At 37.9% G+C, this 13,958-nt stretch overlaps 1 protein-coding gene across 1 annotated transcript in view; it reads left to right on the forward strand.

The window, feature by feature from the left end:
* RNF20 (ring finger protein 20, E3 ubiquitin protein ligase) overlaps positions 1–13,958 on the forward strand; it is a 39,735-nt gene that overhangs the window by 5,234 nt on the left and 20,543 nt on the right. The window contains exons 3-13 of the mRNA XM_012638274.1: positions 1,549–1,716; positions 1,837–1,984; positions 2,142–2,324; positions 5,189–5,307; positions 7,418–7,564; positions 7,728–7,805; positions 8,005–8,124; positions 10,573–10,752; positions 11,699–11,834; positions 12,720–12,841; positions 12,968–13,338. Of these exons, the coding sequence (XP_012493728.1) occupies positions 1,549–1,716; positions 1,837–1,984; positions 2,142–2,324; positions 5,189–5,307; positions 7,418–7,564; positions 7,728–7,805; positions 8,005–8,124; positions 10,573–10,752; positions 11,699–11,834; positions 12,720–12,841; positions 12,968–13,338 (1,772 nt within the window). The remainder of the gene's footprint in view (positions 1–1,548; positions 1,717–1,836; positions 1,985–2,141; positions 2,325–5,188; positions 5,308–7,417; positions 7,565–7,727; positions 7,806–8,004; positions 8,125–10,572; positions 10,753–11,698; positions 11,835–12,719; positions 12,842–12,967; positions 13,339–13,958) is intronic.

Genomic DNA, 13,958 nt, shown 5'->3' on the forward strand with positions numbered 1-13,958 from the left:
TTTGAGATATACCAAACAGTAGTGTCCTACCACACCTAAACAAATTTTCCCAGAAAATATAAGATCTTGAACACCACTAAAATCATTTTTTCCCTTCTAGCCTGGGAAACCATCTACTACTAACAAAAAAAAAAAAAAAAAAAAAAACAAATTCATTTCATTAATGAATTTCATTAATTCCTGGGAAAAGTAAGAACATAAGCCTTTCTACATGCTTGTTCGTTGTCTGTTCTCCCCCTACCTGGCCCCTCCCCACCTTGTCCTGGGGAAGGAGCTATTGAGAGGGGTATGAAATTACTGATGAAGTGAAGGGTTTGCAGAAACAGAAGAGGACAGGATCCTGAGTACAAGTTGAGGTTTTAAGAGTGTATGCATAGGTCGATGAGTTGTGTGACTGCGTCAAAGAGTTGGAGAGTTAAGGAGCTTCTTGTCTGATGGCTTCATTTTCTCATTAAAATAGGAAGCAAAGCCATCTGCTTAGTATGATGTAAAAGGGGTCAGGGCTTGGTAGAGTTTGAAATTGCCTTGATGGAGAGTGGGAGATAGCTCACTTGTTAAAGAAACATTTCTGGACAAATTATAAGATCTGTTCAGGTTAGGAATTCATTTTGTAAAGGCACCAATTTCCCTGGTTTAATGAACTTATCTAGAAGTCTCAGTATACCGGGTATACGAATGGAATAGTCAGATAATCTGAGTTAATTCAGATTGGGGTTTGTTCACAGGGGTGGAAGAAAAGGTTTAAGGGCAGAGAAATGAGGAAGCTGATAGGCAGGTGTTTGAGGGAATGTAGTATGGTATATAGTCAGGATATGGAAGATAGTAGAGACAGAAGGGGACTGCAAGGGACAAAGGAGAGAATTCAAAATTCTGGAGATCAAAATAGGTGAAGGGACAGGTATATTGGGGTAAAAACATGAGATACCTGGAAAGATGTGGTTTTATTCAGGGAGTGGGAAGTTGGAATTTAAGATTTCATGTGCTGCACAGTTTCAGATAATGAGAGCAGTCTAAGATGTGGCTTTTGAAATGTGAGGCTGAAGCACAGTGGAGGAGATAATCATTGGAGTTAGGAAATTCAAAATACCGACAGCCTCGATGCTTGAGGATTAGATGGTTTGTGTACAAGTATATTGAAGTGACTGGATATATTGGCAGGAACTGGGATAGAGAGAGAAGGACCCAGGTGCCCAAGTCTTGAATGAATGAAGTGCCTAGGAGATAGGTGACAGTATTGATTGGAGTAGAGGGATGGAGCCTCAAAGTGGCGTTACTCTGTGGATGTGCATGTGAGTAGAGCAACGAGATGGGTGTGGTTGAGGTTCTGGTGTATTTGTTTGTGTCCTTCTTTCCTCACATCATCATGTACCCATTCCTTTATCTCTTCTGCTTCTACTTCTTATTTAATTATTTCTTGTAAGTTTTTTTTTTAGATGAATAGCTTTATTCATTGGAAATTACTCACGAACTGATGTAACTTTGTTGAGTTTAACAGTTCATTTGTCTAATTTCTTTGTGGAGACTAATAAGATTGGTTTCCCGGGGCAGGAGGAGTTAGACATTCGAACACTGCAAACCAAAAATCGCAAACTGGCAGAAATGCTAGATCAACGGCAGGCCATTGAAGATGAACTCCGTGAGCACATTGAAAAACTGGAAAGACGACAGGCCACTGATGATGCCTCACTATTGATTGTCAACCGGTACTGGAGTCAGGTAGCTAACTTGTTTATTTGCTTGGATTTTTATTTAAGCCTTTTGGTTCTCCTTACTACTCTCTTCATTTCCAAAGTTGTATCCTTTTGTTTTTTCGTAATTGCACCTGCCCTTCTCCAGTTCGATGAAAACATCCGTATCATCCTTAAACGTTATGATCTGGAGCAGGGTTTGGGAGACCTGCTAACTGAAAGAAAAGCCCTGGTTGTGCCTGAACCAGAGCCAGACTCTGATAGCAATCAGGAACGTAAAGATGACCGAGAGAGAGGTGAGTGTTTGTGATGCGTTCTGTTACTGCATGCTATCTGGGTGTTTGAAGTAGAGCTTTGCTTTGAGGCTCTCCATTTGGAGAAAAAAAAAATGCATTTTTGTTATTTCCAGTTTTATAATTTTGGGGGGCTTCTTTTCTCCCCCTGTGTCCTCAGGGGAAGGGCAAGAGCCAGCTTTCTCTTTCCTTGCTACTTTGGCCAGCAGTTCCAGTGAAGAGATGGAATCTCAGCTGCAGGAGCGTGTGGAGTCCTCCCGCCGAGCCGTATCCCAGATTGTGACTGTCTATGATAAATTGCAAGAAAAAGTGGAGCTCTTATCCCGGAAGTTAAATAGTGGAGGTGAGGCAAGAGCCTGGAGTCTGGGAATAGTGGGGGAGGAATAAGAACTCACCTTTGCATGCTGATTTATAGTTTGGAAACTTACGTATTTATTTTTAGTTAAATTCCTCAGAATCCTAATCTTCAGTATTACTGGTGATGTCATTACTGTAGCATATTAGGAACTTATTAATGCTTCACATTTCAAGCCATGTGACACTCCTTTAAGAGGCTAAGGGAAGATTTTATCAGCTCCATTCCGATACAGTCTATTAATTAGACACTTGTAAATAACAGAGTTAATTTTATGATTTAAGACATAGCTCTGATTTCTGGATATTTATTTGGTATATATAGGCTATTGATTTATTAATGATAATAAATACTTCAAATATTAGCAATTATGTTATTTAAAAAATTTTTTTGTTAAAAACTGAATTTTGACTTCAAAGAATCAATTTTTATGTTCTTGTTTTTCATTTTTCTGTTATTGCTAATGTTTTTAAAAAGAGTTGGTTTAGGTTTTAGAGTTGTCAGATGGTGTCTATGTTTAAAAGGATAAAATAGAAAATATTCTATGTATGACAAAATGTCTATTTGAAACAAAATTATTTGGAGTAATTGTGCTATTATTCAGTGTTATTGCAGAAATTTATACTAAAATATTTGTGTAGCTAGGTTACATCTTTAGTCATTTGTGGTATAAATCTCTTGCTCAAATGCAAATAAATGCCTTGATTCATGTTTTCAATAATAATCATGGTCTAGTTGGAATATCTTAATTTCCCAGATTATCATTAAGATGTTTAACTATTCATTTCTGAAAGATAGAAGTTGAACGTGTTAGAGGCTGAACCATTGGGTGGGCAAGCAAGAATTGTATTATTCTGTAATTTTGTTTTTAAGGGTAATTGGGCTAAACTATCAACAAAATTAAGCAGCAGGCATGTAGAAGGCTTGTGAAAATTTGGTGGACAAGGATTTCTTTTGCTTTTCCATTTTTTTGCGTGTGTGTATTTCTGTATTATTAGGAGAACAGATACTTGTTTTAAAATGTACAAATTAGGAATTTGTAAAAGTAGACTACTACCCCCATCTCACTTCTCAAAGATAACGATTATAAACAATGTGTTTTGTGTCCTCCCAGACTTTTGTATTCATGTATTACATCTACTCGAGTGTTCCCAGCTAAACTATGCCTCTTGGTGCAGTGCCTTGGCTCACTCTTTGTTTCTTCAGTTTCTGGCCTTGCATCTGGTATCTAATGGATGCTTAGTTGATGGGAAAATGAATGAACAAGCTGTGTTTTATATATACATGTATACTTCTTTCTCTTTTGGCTATAGTTGAATTGTGAGAGATATTGTTACATTTTAATGTGGATAATATGCCATTTGCAGGGGCTATGTTAATGTTAAACTTGATTTTATAAATGAATATCAAGTAAAATAATTGCTATATTTAAAAAGGGACCAAAAGGAGTAGTATATCAGACAGTACTTTAAAATTATTCTTTTTGATGGCATGCATTTTAGGGTCAGGTTTAAGTTAAGGAATAAAAACATTTATTACAAGTTACAAACAGCTAAGCTGTTATTTGTAACACAAAAGATAATTGCATTGATAAGCTGAGCTTTCTAATACATATAGATATGTGAGTATGAATTGTAGCATCAACTGTAACTTGTTTGGAAGTTCATTATTTCCCCCATGTTTGGTCCTTGATTCAAAAGAATTGCACTTACAGGCTTGTTTACTAATTTACTAAATATTTCTTGAGTGTTTATTGTGTTCTAGGTTCTGTCCTCAGTGCTTAGGATATTGAGAGTACTAAAATTCAGACCCTAGTTTTTAACTTAGGTTGTGAATCAGAATCACCTTAGGAGTTTTCTGAGCATACTATTTGCAGCTCTGCTCATGGAGACTTTTATTCAGTAGGTGTGGGATAGGTCCACTTTAAAAGTTTCACAAGTGATTCTAATGGATAGCCCTAGATTGAAAACCGTAAAAACCATCACATGGCCAACCTATTCTGTATTGTTTTTAAGAGTGATGCCAAGAGGTGTCATGAAAGAGCACAATTTTTCTTCCTGGTAACTCTCTCTAAAGGGTGATATATATCCTGGGAGTATATGGTTTCACTTAATAACATTTGGATTTGAACTATAGTATTTATGACTCTAATCTTAAGCGTATTTACTTGGTATAGTAAGTCCTTTAGACTTACCTACCTGCTTTATAAATAGTAGCATACATTTTGGTTTTTGAGCTTCAGGAGTGCTCCTAGCATCGTGTTTCAGAGTATGATAAGTGAGTCTATGCTCTTTATTGTTCATGATTTTATAGATGCTTATTTAAAGATGGAAATTCTGCTGCCTGCCCCCCTTCTCTCTCCCAACAGAGAGGTGTTTCGTGTTGGTGTTAGTTAGTAGTAGGAATTTTTGATAGCCTTATGAAATAGAATTGTATTGCTATTAGGTCTGACACTGATTAGAGATACCTCTGTCTTCAATTCTAAAATGTAATTTTTGGGGGGATTGTGTCTTATATAAGTAAAGTTATAGAACCCCAATTTCTTTTCTCATGGCATTTTGGCCTTATAGAAAGGGATGGGAGTTAGGTGTCCTAGGCTGCAAGTTGACTCATTTCCTTAAGCAAGTCACCTAACCTCTGGGTACTTTATCTGACATGTGAGATGATTAAAACCAGCCTACTACTACTCCTTTTTTTTTAAAATACAAGTATCCTGTGTATAAAAAACCAGCCTACTTCTTAAAGTTCTGAGGAAAATGAAGTGAGATAGTATGTTATTGCTTTGGTGGGATACACGGTTTTAAAATTTAATACTATAGATACTAAATTAAAGTACAGTTCTTCTTCCCCAGATAATCTGATAGTGGAGGAAGCAGTGCAGGAGCTGAATTCCTTCCTTGCTCAAGAGAATATGCGGCTACAGGAATTGACAGACCTCCTTCAGGAGAAGCATCGCACCATGTCTCAGGAGGTACTTGACCAGAAAGGAGAGATGGCTGTTTCTAGTGGCCTCTGGCAGACATTGACTCAGAAGTCTGAGCGCTTTAAAGTTTCCCTTATTCTAGAAGGCCGATTTTTATATTGAATGGCATGCAGAGCAGGCTAAAGCAGCCAATTCTGAGAAATCAAAATCTGAGGAAAGGTTAAGTAAAGAAGAGAATAATTTACTATTTCTCCTTGACTACACTTCTGTTTAAATAGACATTTTAGAATCTTAGTCTTTGACTACACTTCTGTTTAAATAGACATTTTAGAATCTTAGTCTTTAGGAAGAAATGCTATCATGTGGGATTTTGCAAAATACAACAAAGCTTCAAACCTCCAAATAATGAGTTACCCAAGGATAAAGGACTGTGTGTTAATACAGTGTTACTGGGGAATGGCTTGGTAAAAATTCAACAGAGAACGACTGAGTAGGAACTATTGCATTAATGATGTTTTGGGAACCTGAGGAATGTGAATTTTCAATGTAAATTTGGGCACAAATATTGCCATGATCAAACCATGCCAAGATTTGGGCATTTATTTATACAAAATAATCAAGATAAAATGATGATAGGCCTTAATAAGACTCTTCTAATACTCCTGATTATCATTTTGGTTTAGTTCAAAGGATATTCTACCGAAATTTGATCTCCTATAATTTGGCCATTGACTTCTCATGCTGATTAGTAATTTAATAGTTACCATTTACTTTGTGCCTAGCATTTAAGCACTTGATGAATATTATCTCTATTGGTAAAATAATCCCACTTAACTGCAAAGAAAACAAATTCAAAGAGGTTAGTGATTGGTCTGAAGGCACATAGCTAGAAAGTGAGCTGTGTGTGTGTGTGTGTGTGTGTGTTTTAAAGAACCACGAAGGGAGAAATGAACTGTGTTTCGAATGTAGATCTATTTAACTTCAAAGCCCATATTCCTCATATGCCCTTGTTTCCTAAACTCCAGTGTTAAGGTTCATGCTGGGTTGGTTGCATGAGAATTATCTGGGGAGTTTATTAATTCATGTGGATTCTCATGGACCTTCAAAGGACTTAGAATCTAGCAGCACTTCTGAATAAATTGGAATGTAGTAAGAGAAATAACCTTCTGTCATGTTTTAAAATGTAAACTAGGTGCTACCAAGATAGAAAGGTCTTTCTTTTCTAGCCCTTTTCCAAATCTCAGATAGCATGTAACCTGGAGGGCACATTGTTTTGCTCAACTGGGTTGATGTCCAAGGTGACTCTTATGGCTGGCTGTTGGTGCTGCCTGTCTGCTGGGACCTCACCTCACCTTAGTTGTCCACTGGAATGCCTGCAGGTTGCCTCTCCAGCATGGCAGTCTCAGGGAGTTGGACTTTTTACATGGTGGCTAACGTCTTCCATTGAGAATCCCAAGAACACCAGGTAGAACTTGTATGGCCTTTTTGACATAGCTTTGAAGTTATGTAGTGCTATTTCCACTGGGTCACTAAAGTTGACCCGGTTTCAAGAGGAATGGACAAAGTCTCCACCCCCTGATGTGAGTACTATCAAAGAATTTTGGGGGCCATATTTTAAAACCAACACAAAGGGCACATATAGTTTAATATGAACTAATTAATTTTGTGATTAAAACATTAAATAGTGTTAGCTAGTGTATAGCTCCTAAATAAACAGAGAACAGCAAAAGTTTTTGTCTTTATATCATAGTATCTAATTCTAGATTGCTCTGGGGTCTGCTTAAAAAAGAGAATGGACGTTTTCCTTTTGTTCTGTCTCAATTATTATTTATGGCAATGTGAGGAGAGAAACTTGGAGTGTAAAGATCACTGTCCTTTTTGAATTTTTATGTTCTAAAATATTTGTCTGATAAAATGAAGGATATTATCTTTTCTCTTAAAAAAATACACGTTTTTGATGGGTTTGTGGTCTGTCTAGGAAATGGTGCTTTTCAGAGGTAGGCAACTTATTGGCTATTAAGTGGTCTTTTCCTTGTGTGAAGACTTCTTACAGACTTCAGACTTACAGTTTTCATGATTGCCCCAGAACTAAGTCATTCCTTTTCTAACTTGGTCTTTTTTTGCTATATTTTTCTGAATGCCTGTTCTTGGGATATAGTTCTCCAAGTTGCAGAGTAAAGTGGAGACAGCTGAGTCACGAGTATCTGTCCTGGAGTCCATGATTGATGACCTGCAGTGGGATATTGACAAAATTCGAAAGAGGGAACAGCGACTTAACCGACACTTAGCAGAAGTCCTAGAACGGGTCAGTGCTGTTTTATAGTTTGGAGACTAGAATCATTTTAAGGAGTCTTCTCAGAAAGAAGTATCTTGGGAAGTGGTGCTTAGGGAAAAAACTGATCCTTTGAAAGTATGTTGATAATAAGGTCTTAGGGCCTCTCACTGAAAAATCTTTGTCTTTTCTGTAGGTGAATTCAAAAGGTTATAAGGTATATGGCGCAGGGAGCAGTCTCTATGGCGGCACAATCACTATCAATGCCCGGAAGGTAAAATCAGTGACTCAGGACATGTTTTTTGACTTGGTGTCAGGTCTTGTGCCTAGGTGCTTAGGATTGTGTTCACACATGGCAAAGTGGGGTTTTGCTGTAAGAATGAATCAGTAAAGATAAGGAAGCTTAGAGATGGGGATGATTTAAGAACTCTTTTTCTTAACTCTCACTTTGCTATTTTCCTGCTTCTTTCCAGTTTGAGGAAATGAATGCGGAGCTTGAGGAGAACAAAGAATTGGCCCAGAATCGTCTCTGTGAGCTGGAGAAACTTCGGCAGGACTTTGAGGAAGTCAGTACACAAAATGAAAAGCTGAAGGTAAGAGACACATCTCTGAAGGGCAGTAAAATCAGACTTTTTGCTGATCAACTCACATGCAAATTAGGTATAGACTAAATGTGCCTCAGCATAATTAAGGCCATATATGACAAGCTCACAGCTATCATTTATTTGGTGGTGAAAAGTTGAAAGCTTTTCCTCTAAGATCAGGAAAAAGACAAGGATATCCACTTTCACTGCTTTAATTCAACATAGTACTGGAAGTCCTAGCCACCCAATTAGACAAGGATAAGAAATAAAAGGCCTCTAAATTGGAATGAAAGAAGTAATGTTGTCTCTGTTTGCAGATGGCATGATCTTATGTATAGAAAACCTCAAAAACTCCACGAAAAAACTGTTATAACTATAAACAAATTCAGTAAAGTCGTAGGGTACAAAATCAACATACAAAAATCAGTTGTATTTCTATACAATACAATAAACTACACAAAAAAGGAATTGAGAAAACTCCCGTTTACAATAGCATCAAAGGCCGGCGCGGTGGCTCATGCCTGTAATCCTAGCACTGTGGGAGGCCGAGGTGGGCGGATCATTTGAGCTCAGGAGTTTGAGACCAGCCTGAGCAAGAGTGAGACCCCCGACTCTATTAAAAATACAAAGAAATTAGTTGGACAACTAAAAATATGTAGAAAAAATTAGCCGGGCATGGTGGCGTGTGTCTGTAGTCCCAGGTACTCAGGAGGCTGAGGCAGGAGGATTGCTTGAGCCCAGGAGTTTGAGGTTGCTGTGAGCTGTGCTGATGCCATGGCACTCTAGCCCGGGCAACGGAGTGAGACTCTATCTCAAAAAAACAAAAAAACAAAACAAAACAAAAACAAACATAAAATACTTAGGAATTAATTTAACCAAGGAGATGAAAGATCTGTATAGTGAATGGATAAAAAAAAGTGTATATGTGTATGTGTGCATGTGCACATGTGTGTGTATGTATATATCTGTATATGAATGGAATACTATTCAGCCTTAAAAAAGTAGGAAATCCTGTCATTTGCAACAACATGGATGTACCTGAAGGACACGCTAAGTAAAATAAGCCAAGCACAGAAAGACAACTACATGATCGCACTTACATGTGCAATCAAAAAAAGCCAAACGCACAGATGCAGAAAATAGAATAAATCGTAGTTACCAGGGGAGAGGGAAATGGGGAGATGTTAGTCAAAGGGCACAAAGCTTCAGTTATGCAGAGTAAAGAAATTTTGGAGATCTGATGTACAGTGACTATAGTGACTAATAATATATTGTGTGCTTGAAATATGCTAAGGGAGTAGATCTTAAATGTTCTTGCCACACAAAAAAGGTAACTGAGGTAGTAGAAAAGTTGATTAGCTGGATTGTGGTAATCATTTCACAGTATATGTGTATGTCAAAACATCATGTTGTATACTTTAAATATGTACAATTTTTAATTTGTCGATTATACCTTAATAAAGCTGGGGGGGAGAAAAATGTAAGTTTTGTTGATATATCTACTTGTTTACTTATATATTTACTTACTATTTGTACCCTGCCTTGTTCTGAAAAGGATTTAAAGCAACCTACAAAGAGTAAATCATAGTGCTCTGACTTAGGAGTTGTTGAGAAAATTGAGGAGTAGGATAAAATTGAGTGAGGATCGAAAATGGATTAAAAAGTAGGGCTTGTATACAAGCTGATGAAAGGGGCATGCATATACTGTGGCAAGGTGGACCATTCACCTGTCAGTAATTGCCAAAGGGGTCCACAGATTTGGCTCTGCAGTTTCTTGCTGCCAAACAGAGAAAGAAACACAATCAGTGATCCTGTTGTTTTCAAACCTGCCCAGAAGAACTTTCTCCTCACATCTTTAGGGGAAGCATGGGGATTCTGGAAGTCTTCCTCACCCCTCTTTCAATCATAGCCATCTGTATTTTATAATTTGATTTGTTACTAGGTAAATAGATAAGAATTAAGATGTTTGAACAGAAAAATTAAAAAAAAACCCCTAAGTTAAATCAGTTAAAGTGTTTGAGTGATTAAAGTAAACAATTGCTCAGGAGAAGCATAATTAATTTTGATATCCTGCCAAAAAAATTTTTCTCTGTGATTGTTAATGAAGAGTACAAGTTAGTTACTAGGGTTCTCAACCGTATGTTTAAAATTAGCATCTGAGAAATTTCATAAGGCTCATCTAGTGGCTCAGGTTGACACGTAATGTAAAACACATCAAAACAATTCTGAGGAAGAAGAATACAGCATATCCAGGTGCCACCTCTTAGGTGGGCTAATTTAATTTGGGGTAGATTTTTACATAACTAGAGGAATGAGTAGATAGACTTCATAATCTCTATGAAAATAATTTCAATTGTGTAGAACATCAATGAGTTCAAAGTTTTATTTCCTGTCTAGCATCTGGGGCACAGATACTAAATTCTGCTTCTGACTTTCTTATCTGTGGGCCCTCCTAAGGTGGAATTGCGGAGTGCAGTGGAGGAAGTGGTTAAGGAAACTCCAGAATATCGCTGCATGCAATCACAGTTCTCTGTCCTATACAATGAGAGCCTACAATTGAAAGCACACTTGGACGAGGCTCGGACTCTGCTTCATGGCACCAGGGGAACCCATCAGCGCCAGGTTGAGCTCATTGAGGTAACAGCCTTGTCTTCTGTATATGAGCTTTTCTGCCTCAAATCTTACAATTTTATTCTCTCACGTGCAGTTAATCTCATTTATTCAGCAACATTTATAGAGTGGCTGTAGGTCTTTACTCTGCTAGATGGTGGGTGTACACAGACCAGACAATAGAATTCCTGCTCTCATGGATCTTATGGCCTTCAGTAGTGGGAGAATAGCATCCATCAGAATGCAGTGTGGCATAGTAGCAGCATATCCAAAAGGTGCAGTGATAGAGGAGACAGACCATCTAATTTGTGGAACCTTCCCGATTCCACATAAGAAAGTGAAGTATGAATCTTAAGGATAAATACACGTTTACTGGTTGTTAAAAGTAGGAGAAGGGCATTTCCAGCAGTGAGAACAGCAAGTGTAAAAATGTAAGAGAGCATGACAAATAGTTTAGCGTGGCTGGAGCTTATGTGGATGAGGGAAAATAGTGGGTAGAAGCAGCATCACCACTTCCATATCATTGTAGCATGTAATGGTACCTGTAGATAGTTTTTTTTTAAAGATGGAAACTTTTAGTCGTATATTTACTTTTGTATCTTCCATAGTCCTTAGGTAATGTTTATAGTAGTTGATCTTTTAATATATACCTGAACAGTGAATTGAATGCTACTTTATGTATATTTATATGCTGTTTTATGGTTTAGTTCTCCAGCGAAATTGCAATGTTTTCAGAGTTGGGACCATTTCCTTTATTTCTTTTGTATTCTGTCAGTTTCCAAATCAGTATATTATAGGCATCTGGTGTTAAGTATTGATTGAACTGGAAATTTTCAGAATAATACATTCTTTTCTTGGCATTTTCTTTTTCTGTTTTTAGATCCTTATAGATAAAATTTAAGAGAAAGAATAATAAAATATGATATTTCCACATTTTGATAAGAGGTTTTGATTGATTCCATTTTCTGCATAGCGAGATGAGGTTAGTCTTCATAAGAAGCTGAGGACTGAAGTGATCCAGCTAGAAGATACGCTGGCCCAGGTCCGCAAGGAGTATGAGATGCTGAGGATAGAATTTGAGCAGACCCTTGCTGCCAATGAACAAGCAGGTATAATTATTCTCATTCCACGCTGCAGTTTATGCCTTCCTTGAAAGACACAACACAGTCCTGTCAGGTTCGTGTTTCTTGGTTCTTAGTATCGAAGAATGATTACTGAGAATAAATGATCATTGAATAAACGAGCAGGCCAAACAGATGTAAGCAAGCCAAACAGCAAGATTTATTAAGCATGGTGTGTTCCAGAGAGGGAACGGGTCTATGTCCACCAGTGGAGGCAGCCCTGAGTTTTTAGTACACACATGTTTTTAGAAAGGAGGATGCCCCTCTTTTCTTCTAAGTGGAGTTTTCACTTCCTGCTCTTGGGTGATTGACAGGTTCTCTTATATAACTTTTGATCAGTGCACATGCGTCCTCCCAGAATCCTTCATGAAAGCCCATCAGGGGCGTCAAAACCACTATGCTGATTAGATGGTAATGAACCCCATGTCAGTTGAGGACACTTGAAACCCCTTAGCACGCATGCTCTAGTTTACCCCATTTGTGGCCTTGACTATATCTCCAGTTTGTGGTTTCTCTACCTTTTTCTGGTTGGTCAGTTCTTATATCTTCCTATCGTAGACAAAACATCTGTTCCTCTCCCTTCCTCCTTATCCCTACCTAACAGTCCCCAGGATTTGTTAATGCTAACTTGAACTCAGAAATCCTAGGTGCCTTAAATCCTGTAATTCAAATCCTATAATCCGTTTTGGTTCACAGCCTGGATGTTTGTTTTTTAACTCAAGTTGGCCAGTTTTGTTTCTGTCTTTTGAGAAGGACTCTTTCTTTTGGTAGTTCTCCCTGTTTCTCCGTGGTTCCTGATGTGTTCTGCACTTTCTCTGTTTGTGCCTTTGCCCTATCACAGTTCCTCATAACATTGCTATTGCTGTGTTTAAGGCCCTATAAACCGGGAGATGCGCCACCTCATCAGTAGCCTCCAGAATCACAACCACCAGCTGAAAGGGGAGGTCCTCAGGTATAAGCGGAAACTGAGAGAAGCCCAGTCTGACCTGAACAAGGTAACCTGGAGGAGTAGACTAAGTATTATTTGCTCTTAAGGTTACAAAGCTGCTTTTGAATGAGGTAAACAATGTGGTTACTATACACGATGTGCGTCTTTCTTTTCTTTTTCTTTATTTTTCCAGACACGTCTGCGTAGTGGCAGTGCCCTCCTGCAGTCTCAGTCTAGTACTGAGGACGCTAAGGACGAGCCTGCAGAACTAAAACAAGATTCTGAGGACTTATCCACCCAGTCCTCAGCATCGAAGGCATCTCAGGAGGATGCCAATGAAATTAAGTCCAAACGAGATGAAGAAGAACGAGAGCGAGAAAGGAGGGAGAAAGAGAGGGAGCGAGAAAGAGAACGGGAGAAGGAAAAGGAGAGAGAACGAGAGAAGCAGAAACTAAAAGAATCAGAAAAAGAGAGAGATTCTGCTAAGGATAAAGAGAAAGGCAAACATGATGATGGAAGGAAAAAGGAAGCAGAAATTATCAAACAATTAAAGATTGAACTCAAGTAAGTACAATATTTAGAGTAACTGTTTCTGACTCTGAAGCTAAGGTCGGGACATTATGCATGAAATGTTTGGTTGATGTCATTTCTTGTTTGATTATTGTAATATTTTAAATCGCACAATTAATGGGGTCTCAGCTCTTGGTCAACTGTATAGCCAGAATGGCCTGCATGACCATTGTGTAGTTTGGTTTGGTGGTCAGGTATCAGTAAATCTCGTTATTGTAGCCTTGTTTTTCATGAATCCAAATTAAAGGAAGAGATGTCATGATTAGAGTAGTGCTCCTGAGAATTATTGGAAATTAACTTACTGGTCTTTATTGGATTTGAGCAGATTTCTGGCATTAGTTATAACTACAGTTATATTAAGTGGAGCACGTATGTATCACTGTAACCTGAACAGTATCTGATCTATTTGCCTGACACTTAACTAGTTAGTGCCAGATCTTTTTAAGAGATTTCTTAGATTTTCTCCTACAGGCACTGGAACAGTAAGATAGACATTTGACCAAATGAAACATTATCTTTGTCATAACCTCACATATTGCCCCTTTCTTCCTGCATAAAAATAACTTGTACAATAGAACCAGTTACTTCTGGCTCCCCATTTTTTTTTTTTTTTT

The sequence above is a fragment of the Propithecus coquereli genome, unplaced genomic scaffold (genome assembly GCF_000956105.1).
Source record: "Propithecus coquereli isolate 6110/MARCELLA unplaced genomic scaffold, Pcoq_1.0 Scaffold128, whole genome shotgun sequence".
NCBI classification, from domain to species: Eukaryota; Metazoa; Chordata; class Mammalia; order Primates; family Indriidae; genus Propithecus; species Propithecus coquereli.